The sequence below is a fragment of the Alosa pseudoharengus genome, unplaced genomic scaffold, assembly GCF_046254945.1.
Source record: "Alosa pseudoharengus isolate Yale_2024_CS ecotype anadromous, Long Island Sound unplaced genomic scaffold, YU_APseudo_1.1 YU_APseudo_1.1_scf_7, whole genome shotgun sequence".
NCBI lineage: Eukaryota > Metazoa > Chordata > Actinopteri > Clupeiformes > Clupeidae > Alosa > Alosa pseudoharengus.
This window is the reverse complement of record NW_027468859.1, coordinates 8,610,026-8,635,141: the sequence shown is the minus strand read 5'-3', so window position 1 is coordinate 8,635,141 and position 25,116 is coordinate 8,610,026. Positions and strand designations below refer to the sequence as shown.

At 43.5% G+C, this 25,116-nt stretch overlaps 1 protein-coding gene across 3 annotated transcripts in view; it reads right to left on the bottom strand.

Moving 5' to 3' along the window:
• Positions 1–3,506: 3,506 nt before the first annotated feature.
• The window catches only part of prkchb (protein kinase C, eta, b), a 35,123-nt gene continuing 13,513 nt past the window's right edge, over positions 3,507–25,116 (bottom strand). For 2 of the 3 annotated variants that reach the window (XM_076273070.1, XM_076273071.1), the window contains 10 exons: positions 24,721–24,803; positions 24,245–24,374; positions 23,823–23,947; positions 23,360–23,494; positions 20,836–21,009; positions 17,751–17,905; positions 11,938–12,076; positions 9,033–9,221; positions 5,209–5,355; positions 3,507–4,977 (listed from right to left, as the gene is read on the bottom strand). In XM_076273070.1, coding sequence (XP_076129185.1) covers positions 4,831–4,977; positions 5,209–5,355; positions 9,033–9,221; positions 11,938–12,076; positions 17,751–17,905; positions 20,836–21,009; positions 23,360–23,494; positions 23,823–23,947; positions 24,245–24,374; positions 24,721–24,803 — 1,424 coding nt within the window. In that variant the 3' untranslated portion in view covers positions 3,507–4,830. The remainder of the gene's footprint in view (positions 4,978–5,208; positions 5,356–9,032; positions 9,222–11,937; positions 12,077–17,750; positions 17,906–20,835; positions 21,010–23,359; positions 23,495–23,822; positions 23,948–24,244; positions 24,375–24,720; positions 24,804–25,116) is intronic. The other variant, XM_076273072.1, reaches the window with a different exon arrangement.

Sequence of the window (25,116 nt, the reverse complement as noted above, 5' to 3'; positions counted from 1 at the left end):
CTGCGAGATATAGCCTACGCGCTTCATGATGACAACAATGAGTTACATTCACCAAGACAATCTATCTGAAATAACATCTATTTGAAGTAGGCCTACCATTCATGATTGTCACATATTGAAGTTGTGGGAAGTGAACATAGCTTAAACTGTAGGCCTATGTTTAAACTGTATTTCGAGTTTAATGTCGGCATGTCGACTTTAAAGTCGACACGTTGAGATTAATGTCGACATGATATTTCAACTTTATTCTTGAGATTTCGAGTTTAATGTCGACATGTCCGTCGTAGCCTAGTATCCCCTACCAGCTCATTTTTATTTCACTGAGACAGTCTGACTCCTCTCAATGCATTTATGTTTTCCTCAGCCATCAGGGTGACGGGCCAATCAGCAACGAGAGGTAATGACGTTAATTTAGAAATCAAAAGCGGCTGTGGTAAACGGTAGTCGCAATGCCTGCAAACACAGAAAAATTGCAGTCCGCAGAATGTGTATATTTATACAGCAAAGGTAAAGACATTGTTTCCTGACTGCCTATGTAGTTTATTATCAGTTTGTAAAGGTAAGGCAAAGTAGGAAGTAACATTAGGAATCCCTGATCAGGGATGATCAACATAATGCAATGTCTATGCCCTAGCCTAGAAATCTAGACGCACCCTAGCGGCAGCAAATGTAATTTGCAGTCAGGGTAGTCTTGCTACTCTCCGTTGGCTTGCGAGCTGGAAAAATCAAACTTTGTTCAGGCCAATCACATCGTGTATAGAGTCGGTGGGCGGGCTTAACATAATGACGGCAGAGTTGCGACGGTTCTGCATGAATTCCCTGCTACTTGAAAACAAAGAAGATGCTGCTGCTGGCGAACAGTGCGACTCGAGTTAAGCTTTTTTTAAGTTGGCAAAAGTTTTATCAACTAGCCAACTAGCTCCGCTGGTGGGAAAACACATGGGAACAGTGCGACTCGAGTTAAGCTTTTTTTAAGTTGGCAAAAGTTTTATCAACTAGCCAACTAGCTCCGCTGGTGGGAAAACACATGGGACTCATGAGTTGTAGTGCTATCATATTGCGTGCAGAGGGAATTTGACAACTGTTTATCCCACCCCAAGGATTGAGCACTGGTGAGTTCCCAGACCATACATCTTGATGTGGGTCTGGCTCATCAGGCTATCTATGCCCATTATAAATGCATAAACATAAACATGTGATGCTAGGGTTGGAAACATTTCCCAATTGTGAGTACCCAGACTCTCTTCAGGAAGTGAAATGAAATGGCTATGGAGTGTTGGCCTCAGCGTATGAGTGGTATATACAGTAAATGGACACAAAAACCAGGTTCAAAATCCGTATTATAATCCCAAACATATCTTATCGTTGCAGTAAAACAAATCTAAGTTTGTGTTATGTACAGTATGTAAACATTCCTAGATAAAAAAGCACATCCAAGTTGAGCACACTCCAGTCTGTGATCACTTCAAACTTGGATGAGTGTTTTTACTCAGTGATCTTCTCTTTCATCCTAGTCCATATCTGCCAACATTAGCTTTCAAAATACGGGTGGTGGTGGTGTGTGTGTGTGTGTGTATAGCCCACCACTTCTTCTTGATAGGCTACTTTATGTTGTTCATTGATGCTGTGTAAAAATGCTATACCCTGCATCATGATCTGTATTTGCATAATTAACATGCTTCATACGGTAGCCTATACACTCCAAGTGCAACACTATTGTGTATCAACAACACTTAAAGGTCAACAGTAGAGACAGGTTTGCCTTCACATGTCTGCCAACACTCCCGGTTTCCCGTAGGCCTATTTCTGGGTCATCTCCCAGTGCACTCCCGTTTTGTTATTTCTCCCAGAAAACTCCCTTAATTTGCATGAGCATCAAACTTCATAGACTCATGAATCCATTAGTTTTGTCGGTTTGTCTGACATTTCCCAGGTTGCCAGATTGTGAGAGAAAAACATCTTACACATATAAATCAATTTCAACCCTTTTGTCATAAAACCCGGCAAACCTGGCGTGTGCACTACGTAGCCGTGTCTCACAAGCAAGTGGGCTAGTTGAATGCTCGAGAAATAGCTGTTGTCAAATTGTTAGGGAACAAATACAGTGATTGATAAACTATTACATCTACTTAGACAAACTATTAAGGTGACCTTTGTTTTTGTACCACCCTGGATTGTACTTTGCCTCACCAGGGCCTTCTGGTCAGGGGTACTGGCATATTTTTAGCCTGTAGCCTTTACTCATGTGTATTAACATATGACACAGAGGGGCCCCTCAATATATTTCCACACCCTGTTATGGTAAAAATAGAGGTTGGTCTTAGATAGCCCTGATGGTTTAATGGACCAGTCAGGACAAAGTGTTTTTTTTTCTTCTTTTTCTGATCGCTTACATAAGGCTGAGCTGTAAATATAATCTACACGGTACAGAGAGGTGGCCCAGTGTTATTTGTGTGTGTGTGTGTGTAGCTCACATGAGATGCCCTGATTTCCTAGCTCATAGCATTATGCCTTGTGTTGTTGTTAGGACTGAAGGAGCATTACAGGGAAGCTACAGTACACCAGACGCGTAACTGAAACGTTCCATTCGCGATGCGTAAAAAACATTTTAGAAGACTGGTCTATTTTTTTCGAATGTATGCTGCGCTATTACATCTGCTACTTCTGCAAATTATAGTGGAAGCTAATTGTTGCAGCAGATGCAACGCGCACGGAGCGCTTCAGTTACTCGCCTGGTGTAGCCTCCCTGTTAGGCTACCATTAGAACACTATTGTTTTAGTCCAGTGGTTTAGTTTAAGAGCACTGTATAGGTGCTGCAGGTCAATAAGGTTTCAGAAACTTCCCAATTTGCACATTGTACATTTATCAAATTGTTAAAATTCCATTTGGCTCTTAAGGTTTTTATGAAAAGCAAATCTTCTGCAAATTGAAATAAGATTCCTTTTTGTAATTGTGCCACACCGCTTAATAAAGCAGTATTCAACAAGTCAAAGGAGGGTGAAAGGCTTTGGATCAGTCTCTCTCTCACACACACATTTCAGGACAACAATTTTAGGTCTTGATTTTAACGCTATTATTTCCTTACATGTGGGCATTATTACAGCAAGCTGCATTTTTCCCATTTTTGCATCTTATTTGTGTCCTCTTTCTTCTGTCAGTGTGTGATGATGAGGATTCCTGCAGTTATCAGGTTGAGCCATCAGTTGACTCCTGCAGCAGGCAAGATGGGTGGGTAGGGGCAGAGCCTTTTAGAGGGATATACAGTATCTATCTATAAGGCTCTGGGTAGGGGTAGGGGAAAAACATTGTGACTTTAATGTAGGTCAATGGTCTGGGCCATTTGTCACAATTTTGCATTGCCATACTCAACAGGAAATGGTTTAGGGAGTACTTCTGATTTTATATCTATGTGTGTTTACTCACTTTCTTCTCTCTCTCTCTCACACACACACACACAACCACACACACACATACAAACTTAATTATGAAAAAAAAAACAGTTTTATTTAACAAGTTATTTATTGGAGGCATGTGAGAAATTAAAAGGCCTGTCGTTGGGTATAAAATGTTCTCTCTCTCTCTCTTTTCCCCCCTACTGAGGTCTTGCTTTTGTTCAAATAATTTATAGCAGAACCCCAGGGAGACATCCTTCAGCGATACAGCAAATGAGCATTTCAGACTTGCAAGCCTGGGAAAACAAGAAACAAGATAAAACATCTGTGCTATTTGAGTCTCTATTATTTTACAATCTAATCGACCCAATACAGCCTTGGCATTCCTTCTCAATAACAAAAGCGGTGCTAAAGATCCTCACAAATAATTCATCAGCTTTGGTGCTGCTGAACAAAATGTCTGACCTCAATTAGGTAACACAATGGGACAATTGATTTGTTAGAGAAATCTTGAGCAATTCTGGACTTCAGAAGAAGGCGGAGGCTTGCCAAAAAAGCAAGCAAAGGTCACTCGATCAAAGCAAAGGCAAAGCTCACAGGTGGCAGAGGGAGACGGTCTGGACACTGAGGTCCTATTCACAGGGCTGAAGTCAAGCCTTGAGCAGTTGTTAGGTGTTAGGTATTTTGTTAGGTGTAAAAGAGAGGTACATGCTTGTTGGAGTCATGAAAAATTAATTCTTCTGTCGTGCCACAGTCATTAGCACCTAGCCCTCTGAATCATTTAAGAGAAGGCTGTTCACTTTGCTGTCAACACATGGAGCAATGCATTTCAAGTCTCTTCAGGCCTTTCCCACAGTATTCTTTTCTTCATTTCCTTCCATGCGTGGGACTACAGAGATGACACCTTTTTTTGCCACACAGTAGGCTCACTAATTTACACACACACACACACACACACACACACACACACGCACACACACACACACACACACACACACACACACACGCACACACACACACACACGATTCATAACACAATGCAATTCATGGCACTGCCACAGAAGCATTCACAACAAAACAAGAATATTCAAAGTGACCAAAGTCCAGTATTTTTTTTATGTATTTGTTGCTCAAAGCTCTGATTCCCGGCTTTGATGGTCAAACAGTTCCAAGAATAGCTGGCAGCTGCCGGCCACACCATACTTGTGTGTTTTTTTTCTCTTTTTTTTTTAAGACCCTTATTGTGTGGGAATAACTATGAGGCGATGGGCTTGTCAGAGCAGGAGTATGACTGAATGTTTTACACTTATATGTGTGTGTGTGTGTGTGTGTGTGTGTGTGTGTGTGTGTGTGTGTGCGTGCACGCGTGCATATCTGTGTGTCTGCATTCAAGCCCATTTAAATACACTGCTAAAGTGTACATTGTCCAGCATTCCGTTATGTGGGCAGCAGCTCGGGGGCTGTGAAGGAAAAGTCTTTAAACTCCTGGTTGCCAAAGGCGAACGGGGCGTCCTCGATGGGAGTGAGCGTGGGCTCCTCCTGGGTGAAGTCGGGGTCAAAATTACTCACATCCTCCAGCGATTTCTGCAGAGATGAGAAAGAAGCAAGAGAGACCGTTGAAATGCAAAATTCCTCCTCCTCTTCCCTCTCACTTGTGCCATATCATTTAAATACAGAACACAATCGACAAGAGGCCGCACTGACAGCGTAACAGGCAACCATAGCAACAAAACAAAAGGCACAACAGACCAGGTATACAGTAACAGTAACAGTGACTACACAACAAAATGTGCAGTGTCAACTGGCTGGACTCACTATTCTGGGTTTGAAAGGAGGCTCGAGCTCTCGCTTCTTCAGGGCGTTCCAGTCGAGGCCGGAAAAGAATGGATGGGATGTGATGGCCTCCTCTCTTCCCTCTCTCTCCACACAGCCTAGGCGACACTGGGGGTCCTTCATCAGAAGCTGCACACACACACACACACACACACACACACACACACACACACACACACACACACACACACACACACACAGATCAAATGGGGGCTTATTAATATGAACTGTACCAAGCATCAGTCCAAGGTAGTACAACTGAACAACTTGGCCAAAATGATCATCTTTTTGTGTGAACATTATTTGTTAGTAAATACAGAAGCAGACACCAAAAGAAAAACCAAATCCAAAAAGAGGTAAAAGATTTTAAGTCAGTAAACAGAGCAAGGCTTTAGCCAAGTACTACGACTGGCTTATGCAGATAGTGAATGAGAGATTTCTGTATGCAAAATGTTTCTGTATGCAAAATCCCTTTAAGATAGGCAGACACTTTTATTTCAGCTGCATAAAACAGGCATACACATTTCAACTGGACATGATATGATTGATGTGCTCTCACTGTACATTCAACTGCTCACATGGCAAAACAGCGGATAACAATTTCTGACATGCAAGAAATCCGATCGGATCAGACAAGAGCTGGAACATTGATTGTTATGTCTTCTAATCGGGCATCGTGAGCCAGGCCAAACCACATGACATATCACACAGGAATTTGGCCCGCTTAAATTATTTGTAGGATCCGACTGATGTCGGGTTAAAATCAATATGTACAGTATGTGCAACAACATACTGTACATATTGATAACTCCATAGTTTCAGTGTATCGGTATGTCCACTGCAATACTGCAAGAAAACATCTAAACACTGAGAGCCCCCCCCCCCCCCCCACATGGGCAGATCTTACTGTTCTTAAAAAGAACAAGTGGGGGCCTGTGCCGCAGGAGATCACTCTCTACTAGGTCAACCGTTGTTGACCCCTCCTTTTGTGTCAGGATGGGCGTAATGAGGTCACAAAGGTTAAGGAGGTCGGCCTAGAGGAGGACAATCAGGGAGCTTAATTATCCCTGGTGACGGGAGGTCATGAGGAAGCGGTGAGGAGTCAGAGCCGGCTCGATAGCATCTGCACTCAATAAGATGAATCAGACGTGCCTGCTTACGCAGTTAGTGACGACAGAGAGCACTGCTCTGGTGTGGCCAGGTTTTGGCAATCAAAACAGGCGAGTGCTTGAAAGTTTGGGGATTGCACAATTAAGAAAGTCAGAAGACTTTTTTTCTCCCACCTTTGGTTGTCAGTTGGTCCAGACAAAAGTGAAAACAACAACTGTTAATTAACTTCCAAAAAAAACTAAAAACTGTTTGTTTACTGTTAATGTGAACTTTTGTAAGGTTCATATTCTGTAAGTCGCTTTGGACAAAAGCATCTGCAAAAATAAAAATGTTTTCAATCTGCCTGTGCAGCCAACATTTTCTATTGATTTTTTTATGTCTGTCTGATAAAAACAGTAACGCTATAGCTATTTTAATGGTTGCGTATGCATATGAGAACCCATTACTTTAAATAAGAGAACCCACTTTAAATAACACTTCAAAGTCTTGTGATTCAGTGATGCAGGTTAACCATTCAGCCGCTCATGCATGTCTAGGGTCAGACTGCTGCTAGTAGGCAGTTCAATATCACTGCCACGTGTCCTAGTGGTTTTTCCATAGCATTATTCAATAGCATTTGGTTCTGCCGCAGTCAGGCTGTATAGCGCTGGGTACAGTCTTACTCCGAATGGACTCTTTCCATGCCTGTGGAATGGCTGACTCGGCGCAGTGATCATACAGTGCGCGTGGCACAGCTGCGTTAGTGACGACACAGTCAGCCTCTCAGTCAAGCGCCTACTTGTTCTCTCTTTTAAGTCTCCATCTCTTTTTCCCAGTCTTCACACTTCTCGTTTATGTTAGTCTCACATTCTCTCTTTTTCCTCTTTCTGCCTCGCTCTTTTTCTACATTTTGTGTTTCCTCACTGTGCTTCTCCAGCCTTCTCTTCTCTCTCTCTCTGTCTCTCTCTTTCTCTCTGTCTCTCTCTGTCTCTCTCTCTTTCTTTCTCTCTCTCATCTTCCCCCCCTTTCTGCCCTACATACTTTACAGCTGTCCAGACTGATACTCTGCCTGTCTGATGTCTTGTTAGAGGAGGGTCACCGAGAGGTCAATCTCTGCTACGGGAGCTGAAGCCCACAGGGATGCATTTTATTTATCCACATATGTACATATGTTCCCAACCCAAGAGTATGATACTGCAAGGTGCCACAGATTTGCTTGTTTGCAGTGTAGTATTTCTACAACATTGCAGAAATGTGTGTGTGTGTGTGTGTGTGTGTGTGTGTGGATGATCCCATCACTACAGCAGTAGCTTATCAGCAGTGTGTGTGGCTTCACCCTGGGTGACATGGAGGATGTTGCTTCATACAGGTATTTGCAGCTCTGCAGAATAGTTAGAGATCTCTGTGCGAGAACCCTAAGCACTAGTTGCGCATAACATCTAGTACTTGTTGCCTAATTGAGAGAGAATAGAATAAGCAAAAATGGGTATTCCTATCGTAAACTCAATGTTTTTGTGTGCTTTTTATGTGCTTTTGTAAATTATATTTTATTGCTGACTTGACATCTGGGAACAACCGACTTAGACAATTGATGGTTCTCAAGGACTACAGTTGAAAATTATCCGGCTGGCAAACACTGGCACATTTACAGAAATGTTATGAATGTGCACTGTGCTTCTAAATAAATAAATAAATGAAATTAAATGTCAGTATATGACTTGAATTTGGGACCATTTATGCAACATCTGCATCGCAGGGTGTGAGTTTTCAAAGAACACTATCCTCAGCTGTGAGTCAATTCCCATTACGCTCCATTGTTTCGCTCTGAAATGCTCGAGTTGCACAGAAAGGATGTGCTATGAAATTGACACCACAGAGTACTGTCTTTGTCTTGGGCAGTGTTGTGTTAGTATTGTACGGTGGGTCACTCTGTGCATAGAATATATTATTATGGCGCTGGAATCATGTCAAAAGTCCTGAGCGCGATAAAACATCTTCACAAGCAAATTATTTAAAAGTCCAAGGAGGTTTGTGTGGGTGTGATTCCAATGAGAAATGACCAATCACCAGAGGGCCAGTGTCTCCCTTGGTCCGCTCCCTCAAACTGTCAAAGTTGACTCACGCGAGCAAAGCTCTACTTTGAGAGAGCTAGCAGAACTCATCTTCGAAAGCGCGTTTGGCCCCCAGCTGTTGTTTTGTGTGCTTGTAGGGGTCCCCCCCCCCATTCACAGCTGCCTGTACTGCTCTCGGTACTGTACTGTACTGTGGAATTTGTGTGCACAGGAAAAAATTGTGCGCGTGCAGTTAATATTATTATTAAATTAAATATTATTAAAATTTAAAATAAGAAAGTAAAAAAAAAGATATTCACAATGCCCAGTGTGTGGCCTGACAGCTGTGTTAGTAGACAAGCTGAGAGATACACACACGCACACACACACACAGAGCAGAGGAGCAAACAGGGCTCCAATTCAGAGCTGATGACAGAACTCTTGCCGTTCCTAGTTGTCACTGTTTAAATGTTGAAGTGTCATTTGCCACGTAGGCCAGAGTAAGTGTTTGTGCCAACTCAAATCCCCTTGACTTTATACTGTATACTGGTGCAGCTCTGCGGAAAGGCCAGTTATTCAGCAGCAAGGGGAGTACAGGCTGTGACCTCAGGCCCAATTGTTTTTCTTGACTCTGTGAATGTAGTTTGCAGGCTCGGCGCCACTCACCCCTTTGAGGATGTCCTCGGCTTCGCTGCTCAGCCAGGAGGAGTAGACCACCGTGTCGCGGCAGATGCACTCAAACAGCTCGTCCTCTGTCTCGGCTTCGAACGGAGCGTGCCCAGACAGCATCTCGTACAGCAGCACGCCAAGCGCCCACCAGTCCACCGAGTGACCATACGGCTTCTCCTCGATGATCTGATACACACACACACACAAACATGGGATTTGTAAACATAAACATGCACGCACACACACACAAACACACACACACACACACACACACACACACACACACACACACACACACACACACACACACACACTGTACATACATACCCATATCACAAATACACAAGCAGGCATACACACTAACGGATGGAATGGAACGTTGTATGTGCTGCACGTACATGCCCCCTTTTAGGGGAAAGATGACTGTGTGGATATAAACCTATGGAGCTGCATCGAAGTGGGGAACGAAAAGGGCTTATACTTACTTACATCTTTAAAGGTAAACTATGCAGTATTGGCAATTTCCTTACTGTTTTCTCAGTTTTTGCTTCTTTTTCACTGGCTCTGTCATGACGAATGTCTGAGAAACTCCATCGCTACCTTTTTCTAGCCGGTGCCTGGCGTGTATGTGTATTTGAATGCAGTGAAGCAATTCGCTACCCTAGTTATACTTCCTGACACTGAGACCGTCGGCCCGCCGGCCCACAGTTGCAAGGGTGGTTTTTCCGCTCACAGGCGCTAGGGGGAAGCGAGACTGCCACCATTCAACCCGAAAAAAATCATATAACCATTCCAATGACTCTGAAGCTGTTAAATGAAGGTAAATTAAGCTAAAAAACTTGGATATTAAGCTACAACTAGGTGAGATAATCGTACATGGGATATTATGGTGTTAGCTACGAGCTAAATTTGTCCTCAATATTGGGGGTATTGGAAACGAATTAGGTTGGTAATGTACATAGTTTCGACATGAGTCAGTTACATATACATATTTCTTCATAACCATTGTGTTAGTAAAAGGATTGAATGTCCTGTGAATTAATAACTAGATGTAATGTGTGACTACTAGCTGTCTTTCCCATTGGAATCAATGATATAACTTGTTTTCCCTTAAAACTGGGCGTCATGCAGATAAATGTATCTTTATGACGATGCGCCGTCAGTACGTATAAACAACTTTGGCAAAATGCCATTTTATTATGCACTGACGAAGGCAGTAATGCTGAAACGCATAGGCATGTTTTTAAAAGAATAGCCATGTGAGATTAAAGGCTTTTTAAACATAATAAACCTTATAAGTACCTCCGATTTTCTTTAAAACATTTTTCAACCTGTTGGATTCCTAATCTGAAGAGCACCAGAGGAAAACCCAGTGCTATACCCTAGCAGCCCTCCTTGCAAATTGTTTGTGGATAAACATAAACATGCGTACAGACAGGGATACATCCACATCCCCAGGCATACCAATACCAAAAGCAGTGACTAAACATATAAACATATAACACATAAACATCAAACCTAAGAATACACATAATTCACAAGTCATGTGAGTTTAAAACACACCAATATCTTTGCCTCTCTCTCCTTCACACACACAAAGACACACACACTCACAAAGCCCCAGACGCATGCACGTTCCGACACACACGAACACACAACCGTGCATCTTATTACAGATGTACATGTAAGCCACTCTTAGTGACATCCCAAAAGATGCAGCCAGGTAGTGGAATTCTGATGTTCTGATGGAACACACACTTCCCCACTTAGAATAATGCTTTCAAGTACACTCTAAAGTACTCTACAGGTTTTAAGGTGAAGGGGAATCAGGCTGAGGGGAGTCTGAATAGGGCCAATGAACTGAACACATTTTTCAGCAGGTTCAGTACAGGACCCTCTGCTGCCTTCCCCAGCCACTCAGACCTCTCATCCTCCTACCTCATACTAGGTCATCCTGTGCTAGCCTCATCAGTGATCATAGCTAAGGATCACTGTCCCCAGCCATACCCTTCAACCCCCAACATGGACACCAACTGGTCAGGAAATGCTGAACCTGCATCATAGCCCTCCCCCTCCATCCCTCCCACTTGTTTGTCTGTATCCAGCAGCCAGGTGAAAATGCAGCTGAGGAGACTTCACCAGAACAAGGCTGCAGGTCCGGATGGTATCAGCCCAAGGGTCCTGAAGGTCTGTGCGGAGCATCTCTGGTATTCTGCAGCACCTTTTTAACCTCAGCCTTAGCCAGGGGAGGATGCCTATGAAAAAACCTTCTCCATCTACCCTCAATGACTACAGACTGGTTGCCTTAACATCGCACATCATGAAGGTACTGGAGAGACTGGTCTTGGCCCATCTTAGACCACACGTGACCACATACATGGACCCATTACAATTTGCATACTGTCCAGAGGTGGGTGTGGAGGATGCCTTATACCTGCTTCAAAGAACACACTTTCATCTGGACAGGGCTGGACAGACAGACAGACAGACATCTATCTATCTATGCAGCACATACAAACACACTGAATGATCTCTCTTAAAGGCTTACTAGTGCATATACACTGGTCCACAGACACACATACACATAGTTTATACACTGTAGTACTCAAATGCATTGTGATCAGCGCACGCACGCACACACACACACACACACACACACACACACACACACACACACACACACACACACACACACACACACACACACACACACACACACACACACACACACACACACACACACACACACACACACACACACACACACACACACACACACACACACACACACACACACACACACACACACACACACACACACACACACACACACACACACACACACACACACACACACACACACACACACACACACACACACTCAACAGGTTTCTCAGCTCACCTCTGGTGCGATGTAGTCTGGTGTCCCGCAGAAAGTGGACGTTATGTCCCCCCTGAAGACCCCCTCCTTGCACATGCCAAAGTCAGCCAGTTTGCAGTGGCCGTCTTTGTCCAGCAGGACGTTGTCCAGCTTCAGGTCCCTGAGCCAACAGACACACCCAGGTGAGAGGACTATGACACAACACCTACTGGGCACACCTTGTCTGCTATGGCTATGATTAAACTCACAACAGGTGGCAGAAATAACAAACCATTTGTCAAGATTTGTGGTGAAATTAGCCGTCATTGATGACTAATCATTTACCTCATGCTCATCATTTGACCCACATTTTATTTGTTTAGCCAAAGTTGTATACAGTAGCAGGCCCAAAGACCCATGACCCTCACACACACACACAGAGAGGGAGAGAAAGAGAGAGAGAGAGAGAGAGAGAAAGAGAAAGAGAGAGAGAAGGTGAAGAGAGAGATAGCCAAAGAGAGACAGGAAGAGTTAAATTAAGGGACAGTCACTAAATTAGGATTATTCATGTGTGTGTATGTGTGGGAGAGAGAGAGAAAGTGTGTATGTATGTGTGTCTGTGTGTGTGAGAGAGGGAGAGTGTGTGTGTTCTATCTATTTTATTTTATTGTATCATTCTAATACATATCCTACTCCATGTCAAATATGTTTCTTTTCTTGATAGTTTTAGTTTTGTGATGTGATATTGCTTTGGCAATATTGTAACTTTACAGCCAATAAAACTAAAAAGGGGAGGGAGTCACCCCATGTTATTCACTTGCAGTCAAGCAGTTCTGGCAGAGGATTTGGAACCAAACAACTGTGGAAAAGTTTTGCACCACAGATTCAGTGTCACATGGTTTTCTTGGAAGACCGACCCCACCGACCCAATAGAACTGCAGAAGCATGGAGGAGGGGGACAAAAATGTAAAAAATGCAAAAGAAAAAAACAAAACAAAAAAACAAAAAAAAACAAAACACATTTGTGCAATGATGGAAAAACCCCACACACATTTGGCAAGGCACCGAGCTGAACGACTCTAACCAGTCAGCCGGGTGTGTGGAGTGAGTAAGTTCTAAACTTCCTGCAGGAGTCTGTGCCAAGCTGTGAGCAACGGGCAGGGGTGGGGGGTGGGGGAGGAGACACTTCCAGTAAAGCTCATCTGAAAGTGCCAGCATGAAGAGCGGCCGAGCGCCTGACCACATGGCAAACACAGGGGACCGATGGGGCTTTTACGTGGGCCTAGAGGCTAATTATGGAGGGAGTCTTCAAAATTCCAGCATGTAGACTTTTTTTCGTCCCCCGAGGAGCAAACTAGCTGAGACTGTCCCCCTTATGTGTATGTGAGTGAGTGAGTGAGTGAGTGAGTACACACACACACACATAATCACGGACATGCAAATGTACTGGCAAATGCACTCATTCACAAACAATGTTTTGATTGGTGGTTATGTTGCAAAATCACAAATGTAGGTTTCCGTATTTGTGTGTGAAAGTTTGTGTGAGTTTTCGGAGGGAGTATGTGTGTGCGAGAGAACAAGTGGTGAGAGATATTAGTGTGTGTGGTGTGTGTTTGTATTTGCATGTGGGTGTGTGTTTTCGATTAGATTTGATTGAACTTTATCGTCATTGTGCAGAGTACAAGTACAAAGATAAAAAAAGCAGAAAAGTGCAATCTGGTATACAAAGTAATAGACAGGTGGTGCATAGACAGGACAGGATCTATAGTGCATTTTAAGATGAGACTGAAACATAACAAAATGTGGAAAACTTGAAAGGGGCTGAAAACTTTCCGGATGCACTGTATCTAATATTCTGTGAGTACAAATGATAGTGTGAGTGAATACCATTATGTGAGTACAAATGATAGTGTGAGTGAATACCATTATGTGAGTACAAATGATAGTGTGAGTGAATACCATTATGTGAGTACAAATGATAGTGTGAGTGAATACCATTATGTGAGTACAAATGATAGTGTGAGTGAATACCATTCTGTGAGTACAAATGAAAGTATGATGGCTTATTTGCTCATGTTAGAATACGTCTGAACCCATTCACCCCGATGTTCCTCTTTCGTTCTCTCTACTAGGCAGTTACACTGATATGCCTTTTCCAAGCAAGGCTGCAAAATATGTATGAGCATGTGTGTGAATGAGTCTACAGTATGTGTGTGAGTGAATGAGTCTGCCTGTGTATGTGTGTGTGTGTGTGTGTGTGTGAGAGAGAGAGAGAGAGAGAGAAAGAGAGAGAGGGGAGGGAGAGAGAACACACTCTTCCCTCAGAGCACTCTTCCCCTTCAAACTGGTGTGGCAAACCTGCAAGCTCTCACGGCCACAGCTGGCCTCGAGACCCTGACAACGTGGCACTTTTCACTTTCCACCGCCACTGGCACTGTGGCTGGGCATCCTGGCATGCCCTCATGGGCTAGGAACCACAACCCACTGGCATAAGATTAGGTAGACACCGGTTCCAGTGTTGTTGACTGCTGAAAAGCTCAGCTTCTCACATCCCCCTACACATTCAACACCGATTATTATATTGCATGTGGTATGGCGTTTGGTGTACCGTGTACATCGGTGTGATGGGAATGTTGGAAAATAAACATTCTAAAGAATATCTGGGTTCACTGAATTCAACATAGAATTTTAGAACGTTGAATTGTTGCGGAACGGAATCTTATGTTAGAATGTTCAAAAACCCACACCTTAAGGGTAAAAGTTCTCAGATGACATAAAGCACATCGAGTTGCCTTGTTGATGAAAAGCACAACACAGATAATACAAATAAAACTGCCTTGCCGAAAGGGGCTTCCCCAAGACCTCTGGCTTCTGTTCAAAATCATACTGAAAAATACTCTCTAATAGCCCTGTTACACCAAGCAACTTTGACAAGATTTGGGAAAGATTCTTGAAAGATTGGAATCTTTTAACTAATGACCCCCCCCCCCCCCCCCATTCAAGCTTTACTCAAAAGACTACAATCTTTCAAGAGTCTTTCCCAAATTTTGTCAACGTTGTTTGGTGTAAGGAGGCCATAAATTACTCTGGCATGCATAGTGAGGGGGACAATCAGGGGCTATTTGTTTGTTGTCTGCATTTGACATATCAAGGATTTCACTTTTAAGAGCTTTCATTCACCAGAATATCACATATTTGACCTCTTTTTCTACAATTTTGAATCGTTTCTTGAGGTCTTTATAAAATATGTCTCATGCTTTTATTTGGTCAAAATACCAAAAGGAAGAAACACCACAATCATGTTTGAAGAGCCCTGTTCAGAGAGGCCTGTTTTTGCACCTTTTCCTTTACAAACACAAACATACTGCATGGTGGCTTTTCTTTGACATGTTGCTAACAGGTCTAACAGGTTAAAACTATTGTTCTTCAGTCGTGAGCAAAGATTTAGTCCAGATAGTGATAATTGAAAGTGGTTTTATTCAACAAGCTTCCCTTCTTAACGACATGAAGGGAAGAACTCTGAACGGCACAATTCCACTTGACTTTCAAAATTGAGGTGGATTTATTCAACAATTTTCCCCTTTTGACATCATGACTGGAAAAATTCTGACCTGCTCATTCTCGTCTCACAGAATCACATGTTTCCATATCTAGGCAGCAAAAGTTTGTGCACACATGTGTGTTGTTTTTTTTTGCATTGGTAGCCATCACAGATACCCAACTACATGCATATAGGAGCACTGAAAAAGTGAAAATGTCATAAAATATGACAGCTTATCCTGTTGCTGCTATTCTCCGTAGGTGGCCTGTACGGCTCAAAGACACAGAATTAGCATACCCAAAAGCAGGATGTCGGTGACGTTAAGCAAAACACACCAGTGAGAGCTCCCATTGACAACTGCAGCTTCGTTAAAGACATTTCCCAGAATACACCACTTCTGCCAGTGTCAACAACCCTTTGGTTTAACACTTTCCCTGACTGGGCGCCTGAAAGTGTCTTAGAGTCAAATTAGCATAGATTACCGCATCTCTCCTTCTAATCTTGGATCACGGGTCACAAGGGTGCTTTACCATAGGTTAGTCCACTTCCCGCACTGACCGGCACTCTGTATTATTAGCCCCACTGTCTGCCTGCATGCGGTTTATCCATTAACAGACAACCACTGCATGCAGGTGCATGAATTACACAAAACAAATCAGGCTTCAGCCAGTGGAAGTACACTTCTTTCCTGTCCAAATGAGCAGAGAGCTTTGTGAGAAAGTTGTGTGTTTATTCTGCGACGTTCTTCGTGCTGTTGCATTGCCAGAATGCATGCACTCAAGCCTGTGTGTGTGTGTGTTGTGTGTGTGTGTGTGTGTGTGTATGTGTGTGTGTGTGTGTCTCCAATCTTTAGATCTCACGCTCACACACAAACACCTTACGTAATGCTGGCCCCGATCCAGGCCTCTCTGGTGATGGCCAATCGGGGGACAGCCGCTCTGCCCAAACATGCTCTCAAAATATCTCCAAGGTGGACTCCTTCTGTCAATCTCTCTTTTTAACTGTGTTTGTCTGTCTGTCTATCCATCTCTCTGTCCATTATCCTCTCTCTTCCTAAAACTCTCTTTCTCTCTCCCTACCTTTCTATCTAGCTTTCTCTCTCTGTCACACACTCTTTTTTATCTTTTTTTGTCTCCTGCTCTTTAACCCTCCGTCACTGTCTTTCACCACCACTCTCTTCATCTCCTCATCTTTCTCACTCACTCTCTCATACATTCTCTTTCTCTCTGTCATTTATTCACCTTGCCACACACACACACGCACACACACACACACACACACACACACACACACACACACACACACACACACACACACACACACACACACACACACACACACACACACACACACACACACACACACACACACACACACACACACACACACACACACACACACACACACACACACACACACAGGGATTGAGAGACACTCCCTCTCTATTTTCACTCTCCCTCTTTGCATCCAAAACAAACAAGTCTTCTTTGCACTTCCCACACGTGATGTTGCTATGGCACAAAGACAGGAAACCAGCCAGTCCAGGACTTACCAGGACTTGTTTTCATGCTCTACATACATGCATCTCATCCCTTTCACCCCCCCCCCCCTCCCTCCAGTGTTTCCTGAAACGAGTCCACAGGGATTTCAAATAGCACAGCGGTCAATGTCCAGTCTGGATGTGGATTAGAACTGGAATGTCAGAGCCCAGTGGGATCTCAGCTTCGCGACAGTTGCGAGCGAGAGTGAGAGTGCTCATGTGACATGCGGATGGCATTCTGGGAATGTCAAAAAGGGACCATGGCAGCAGTCAGCAAGAGCGGGAGGTTATCCTCTTTCCAAGGTGGATGGAGTTACGTGTATCCACATATAGGTGATGTGATAAGATACAGCACACAGACTCACACAAGTGTCCATATAAATTTTCAGTGTAGCGTGATTATAACATATCAGGTGATGTTTTGGCCGTTGCACGTTATGAATGTGCGTGCGTTATATGCATGCAAATATGTTTCCTAGAGAGTTATTACTGTGCACTGGTGGAGAATACATGGGTCACGAGCCTCTACATGCAAATGACACAATCTACTGCACAACATAAGTAAATGACCTTGAATATCAAGGGCCGAAGGGCATTTGAAAAATAATTCTGCTCGACTTCAAAATGACACACCAGATGTGAAATCATGCCTGGTCTGAGTATACAATTGTGAAATTCTTCATATCTCTCTCTCTCTCTGAGCTTGTTTAAGTGTCTTTAAGTGTAGCAGATGTGTTGTGTGTACGCGTGCATTTGTTAGCCTTGTTAGCTCACCTGTAGATGATGCCATTCGAATGCAGGTATGCGAGAGCACAGATGACCTCAGCGGCATAGAAGCGCGCCCGACCTTCATCAAAGCGGCGTGACCTCTGGATGTGGAACATCAGGTCACCGCCATTCACAAACTCCATGACAAAGAACAGACGATCCTGCAGAGAGAGAGAGAGAGAGAGAGAGGATGGATGGTTGGATGGTTAGATAGATCATTTCATATTATGCTAATCCAACTGTTATTCAGAAAAGAAAATGAGACTGACAATGAGGCTAAATTCTGAAAAGAGAGAGAGAGATAAATGGAAGATGCACACTTTGCAGTGCTCTACAGGTTAATGAATATGGTCCACGTCCGAAGGAAATGTTTCTCCAAAACAGCTGGGGACAGCTGCTACTGACTGTGAAAAATAGGCCTCAGTAATCCACTGATAGATTCTGCGGATTTTTACATTCGGCCCATTTCATACACACACATATTTTTACAACCCACCCCAGCTGTTGTCATATGTCAGTGTTAAGTAGTCTTGGTCTGTGAATGAATAGAAGTGCTGACCATAACTAGTATGCAGAGGTCTTGTGAGGAATTGTAACTGAACTTGTAAACAGGCTATGTGCTGCCACCTCCTGTTGTAAATTGACACTGCAGTACAACTGCATGACATGTTGAAATTAGTCATCGAACACCATTCTCATGACTCAAATTACCAGAAAATATCCAGTATCTACTATGAACTTCTAGCTTGTTCCAGAAATATAAGGCCTTTTGAAGTTAAAACAACATTGGTTTCTTGAGGTTTCTGTTTTCAGTTAGCCTGGCTCAAGCCAAAACCAAGTTCATCTGAGTTCCTTGTGGTCTGGTGTTACAGTAATGTACCAGGGTGATAGCTAGTAAGATTCAAATTACATTATAGTCACTGGGTTGTAGAATACCACACAGTATGAATACTGATGTCGTGGTTGTACAAAAGAGACAAATTTATGACATGAATTGTGGATACTGTGTAACAGGTCTAATGGATATACAAACAAAGGAGAATTCAAACTGGTGTGGTTGGAATAAAGCAAATAAATATGTACAAATCAATCAAACTAATATAAGTTCTATAGGCTTAGGTCATTATCTCTTTGCCTGTGCATCTCAGCAGTGATAGACATATGCAAGTTGAACTAGCACAGTGACCCACATGCTACTCCAAGCAATCATTTTAAATCTCTGTTCCCGTCTACTGAGATCATGAACACTGGCTGAACTGGTTGAAAGTAGGCCTACAATATATACTCTTTGTGCAAGAGATAAGTGTTTAGACCAGATAGGAGAGAATCAAAACAGAAACTTTGCTAGAGTGAGTTCAACTGAACACTGCACTGAATGCATCAAGGAAGTGGTTCCACCTGAACATGCCGGCTGACCGAGCGTTAGAAGTGTAGTGTCTTTGCAGCCTGCATCTACGCGGTGGGTGCGAGAGTGTGTGAGTGGGTTTCAAGGAAGGATTGCGGAGGCGATAGTGACGCAAGTGGAAAAGCAGAGGAGATGTAAGACCACGGTGAAAAAAACACACACACACACACACACACACACACACACACACACACACACACACACACACACACACACACACACACACACACACACACACACACACACACACACACACACACACACACACACACACACACACACACACACACACACACACACACACACACACACACACACACACACACACACACACACACACACACACACACACACACACACACACACACACACACACACACACACACACACACACACACACACACACACACACACACACACACACACACACACACACACACACACACACACACACACACACACACACACACACACACACACACACACACACACACACACACACACACACACACACACACACACACACACACACACACACACACACACACACACACACACACACACACTTGATGTTCTGCCCCCCCCAAGATCTTTTATCTCAATCACCAAGCGTTGAAAAGTGCATTTGAAGGAAATTTAGTTTGCCAGTTTGTCTCCTTGTTGCAGTGTTATCAACAACCTGGAAAACACCTGCTTGGTGGTCCTGGACATGCCCTGAGAGTCTCGTCTTACTGACGGAATATTTTCGAGAGATTTGAAAATTGGTAAGAATTGTTTGTCGAACTAGTTCCGTTCAGAATTCTTTGAACCGTGGCGTCATCTAGTGAACCAGCCAGCATCAACAGAGGGTGTTGTGCACGTAACTGAACTGTAGAATGGCACGCCCACTCGGGTTCACGAGAACAATGCTCTGAACTAGAATGGAATCAGTTTTCTGTTGGTGGCCTAAGAGTAGCAAACAGACTTCAAGAGAGGGCAAGTTTGAAGCAGGACGGTGAAACTTCCACTCAACTTCCAAACATGCTACACAGCAAAATCAGAAGTTTAAAATCTGAAGTGGAAAAAAAAAAATACTAATTGTGAAATTAACCCCTTTCGATCTGAGTACCAAGCGCTATGCTATGATAAGAGAACCTTTTACACTTCACAAAATCAACTCTTAAAAGAGTTAACTGAACACTCTGTGTGTAGCAACAGAGGTAATGTCTGTGACGTTTTCACTTCCAGCAAGAACACCACAATTTCAGTAGAACTGATGCTTACTCATGTATGGCATGAACCAGGCATGTGCATATGTTGTGTGTGTGGGCTCGCCTATCTCCTCTATGTGGGTTAACATCGCAGTTTCAACCACAGATAAATGTGTATTTATATGAATGTGTATTTATATAAATACGTATGTGCTGGTGGCTCTGAAAGTAGTACTGTAACTGGGAACGGAATGAGTTGCGTAAGTAGGTGTGTGTGTGTGTGTGTGTGTGTGTGTGCGTATGTGTGTGCGTATATGTGTGCGTATATGTGTGTGTGTGTGTGTGTGTGTGCCTGTGTGTGTGCGCGCGCGTGTGTGTGTCTATGTGTGCGTGCGCGCGCGTGTGTGTCTATGTGCGGGCGCGCGCGTGTGTGTGTGTCTATGTGTGTGTGTGTGTCTATGTGTGTGTGTGTGTGCGCGCGCTCGTGTGTCCTCACCGGTGTCTGAAAGCAGTAGTACAGCTGTGTGAGGTAGGGGTGCTGGTGGGCGAGGGCCAGCACTCTCTTCTCGATCATGGTGGCCTCCACGTCGTCGTCCTGCAGGATCACGTCCTTCTTCAGCATCTTCACAGCGTACACCCTCTCCGTGCTGTTCATGCACGCCAGCATCACCTGTGGATGTGTGTGTGTGTGTGTGTGTGTATATATTTTAAACACATATCAAACAAAAGTATGTATGTGTGTGCATGTGTATTTCAGACACATATTACCTATAAGCTGAATCATCAGCTATGGTTCAGCTTATGTGATGGTCTATATGGTTGAGCTCTATTAAAGGTTCAGCTTAAAGCTGAAGGCAAGAGACTGTTGCTATTTGAAACTCAGCAGCCAATCCTGTAGTACACCCAGGGCATGAAATTGGCACCCGCCCACACGCCAAATGCGGGTAACTTTTGTGATTGGCGGGTGAAACTGTCAATCTACCTGCCACGTTGGCGGGTAGCCAATAAGACAACACAACACTGAGCAAGGAGATGCACTGTCGGGATTGCCGTAGGAAATGTACTCTTTACTCCGCTACATTTTCAATTGCCTTTCGTTACGAAAACAAGTTTATTATTGGAGAAAGTATCTCAAGGGAGAAAAGAGACCTCTCCCCGGTACACAACGGCGTGGGAGAAAAGAAACAGGGCTTCAGAAAGCATTGCTACGTTTCCCCGCAATTATAAAAGTAATGGCTGGCCTATGTAGCCTACTACACAGAAGTAGATGTTCTATATAGCTAACAACTCAGTTAACGCAATGACGTCCTGCCAGTTGCTGCATCTTCTGGTGAGGCTGCCAGAGTGCCAACGAGACTAGAGGTATGACATGACACGGAAACTTCCACATATATTAATTTCTGGCCAGCATCGTTCAACAAGCACATTGGACAAGGAAAGTAGGCCTACAACTTAATTTACAAGCAAAGCAAATGCACTGGAAATCGAGCATACAAGTTAGAAAAAGCCTAGCATTCATTTATGTAGCCTCAATGTTGCAGGACATGACATGAGACGGTCGGCTGAGAAAACAGATAGCCTGCTCTGTCGCTCTGCCCGAGTGGATATGCCTAGGCTATTATAGCCTAAATATAGGTCTACCCATAATATAGCCATTGTTTTTAGGTTACATTGTTATACAAGTTATAACCAGACTTCTAGCAATGCAAAGCAGAAGAATCAGCTGCAATGTATTGGAAGACTGCTTTTCAATCCATAGCCACGTAATGCTTATTCTGGCTATGACAAAGTATATTAAATAAAATATATTTGAATTGGGCTTTTAAAATATGTTTGACTATATGATTAGCCTACAGAGTAGGAGAAAAGCAAATAGGCATAAAGGATACTTTTGTATCCCTTTAAAGGTCCATCAAAAATATAAAAATGTAGGCCTACAAAAAAGTAACTTGTTAGGCCTACTTGAGTAATTTATTAACAAAGTACTTTTTACTTTTACTTGAGTACTGTAATGTGTATTCTGTACAAGTTCAAGAACCATTCTTATGCATTTTCTGAGTCGTTCACCTTTATTTTGGGCACAAAATAATTTTGGCTGGTAAAAAACCACTGTGGCAGGTGGATTTCAAAATTCACCTGCCACAGTGGCTGGTGGCCAAAAAAGTTAACTTCAGGCCCTGAGTACACCCCTCCTAGCAGCTTGTGGCTGACTGGCTGTAATAGTGCAATGTGCTCAGTCTGGTTTTAGAAGATGGGTCTATGGGTGCACCACTATCACGTCTGTTTTAGCCAGTTCCTCTGATTATAGTTGAAGCTAATTACTGCGGCATGAACGTAGCCTCAGTTGTGCGCCTGGTGTAGCCCGGCTGTAAGCCGCGTCAGCTTTCTTTTCCACTTCCTGATCCAGGACTGCGCGCAGAATTGCTATTTCTATTCACACACACTACTGTATGGACAGACTGTTAGACGAGCAGGAGTTAGAGGGGGTCATTCCTGCCCACTGCAATAACACTGACCAATGAAATGGAAAGGGCAGGGATAGAGGATTTCTCTTCTGAGGGATCAGACACATGGATTATTTGCACATTGTTCTTTCATTTGCTCACTTACAGTAGGTGTTTTTTACTTATTTTTATAAACAATAGTTTAGTGGTTGATATGTCTATATATTTGTACAGTGTTCCTACATCTACCTCATGTCTGTGTATTAAGCTGTGTGTTTGTTGTGATTTGCCAAAGTTATATCAGCTATTCCTGTTTGGTTTTGTTTATGTAAAGCACATTGAATGACCTCTGTGTATGAAATGCGCTATATAAATAAAGTTGACTTGACTTGACTTGACTTGACTTTATGTAAATTGCTGCTGCAACACCACAATTTCCCATTGGGGATGAATAAAGTGGCAACTAACTAACTAACCAACTAAACCAACAAACTAACAAACTGATTTGCCAACTAACCAACCAATTAACTAACTAACCATCCAACCAATATGTAACTGCCCGTCTCTCCATCTCACCTTGCCAAAGCTGCCCTTGCCCAGCAACTGTAGGAAGGTGAAGTCGTCCAGGCCGACCCTCTCCACACTCTGGGTCCTAGGAACCACCGGATCCTCCTCGCAGGGACGTCCCGGCTTTATGGTTGACCCTCTCTGCTGGAGAACAAAAAAAAAATACAAAAAACTGAAATATATAGTTAAGCCTATAATTGTTCATATTATTCCTATATATGTGACGGTAGCCAGCTGGTACATAGCTGTGCAGTATGTACGTTAGACAAACCTCCCTCCCAATGCCTTAAGAGACCTGCTAGTAGCTGATGCTAGGAGCCTGGGCTGAACGACGTGGTCAACACCACGCAGGTTACATATGCATGCCCCATTTTTACATCTCTAGCACAAATCTATGGTGTGTCTGAATGTGCCTGCATGTCTCATGGCTCATGTCTGCATGGGGCGGGGGGTGGGTGGGGGGGGTACCTACACACAGAGGGGAGATTCCAGGCTTCACCCCGAGGTCTGCCAGCTTGCGAGCTAACTCAGCACTGTCCACCCCGCAGTTAGGAGCCACATTCTCCTGGCAACGAATATGAACGTTCATCTTGCAACCTACAGACACAAACACACACACACAAACAAATATAAGACACAGGTAGGCACAATATTGACAAATGGACTACATAAATAACAACATGCTCACATTCGCATTTGGCCCCTTGTTGAAAAACTACTACATAAATAACTACATAACGAATTGATGGATGGAACAAAGGATGAGGTTTGTGGGCTGACTAGGGGCAGGGACAGGAAATAGGAAATATACAGTATGCCTGCGTACGTGCAAGTGTGTGTGTGTGTGTGTGTGTGTGTGTGTGTGTGTGTTGGAAGTCTGAAAACTATTCTCACCCTGGCATTGCATGCCCTGTTTGACCACACCGTAGAGCAGAGAGCCACAGTGATTGCAGTAGGTGGGCACCTTGTAGTTGTGCTTCTTGAAAATGTGGGGGATGTTGATGCTGAAACCTTGACTGGGACCCTAGGAGGGGAAGAAGCAGTTATAGGAACACGGTTGTAGGAACAGTCCACTTCTAAATCAGTTCTACTAACTACTCTCCCCCAGGAGTCATTTTTCATTCACACTGGCAATAGGAACCGGTAGGCAGTTGTAAGTGATGTAGGCACACCGATGTTGTTTATGTCATGACTCTGTATATGTGTGTGTGTGTGTGTGTGTGTGTGTGTGTGTGTGTGTGCGTGTGTATGTATGTGTGTAAGAAACAAAGGGTGAGAGAGAGAGCTTGTGTGTGTGTAAAAAACAAAGGGTGAGAGAGAGAGAGCTTGTGTCTGTGTGTGTGTTTGAGAGAGAGAGTGAGTGAAAGAACCTGTTCGTCTTCCTTTTTCTTCATGCGAGGGCATTTTGTCACCACTTGGTCGTGACATCGTTTGTGGACCACACAGGTACACACTGAGATTCACACATAGAAAAGAAGAACAACAATAACATCAGACACAACAGCATCCATCAACTGAAGAACAGGACTCCACAGTCAGACCCAGGGGCCAGACTACATCTGTCTTTGGACTGGCTCAGACACGGCCCTTTATCTCTAGCACATTAAGATTTATGACGTCCTGGGGCGCGTTTCCCAAAAGCATAGTTGCTAACTAAGTTAGCAACTTTGTTGGTTGCAATGCAATTTCCCATTGCCAACCAACTAAGTTGCTAACAGGTTAGCAACTATGGTTTTGGGAAACACACTGTATATCTGTTCTGTACA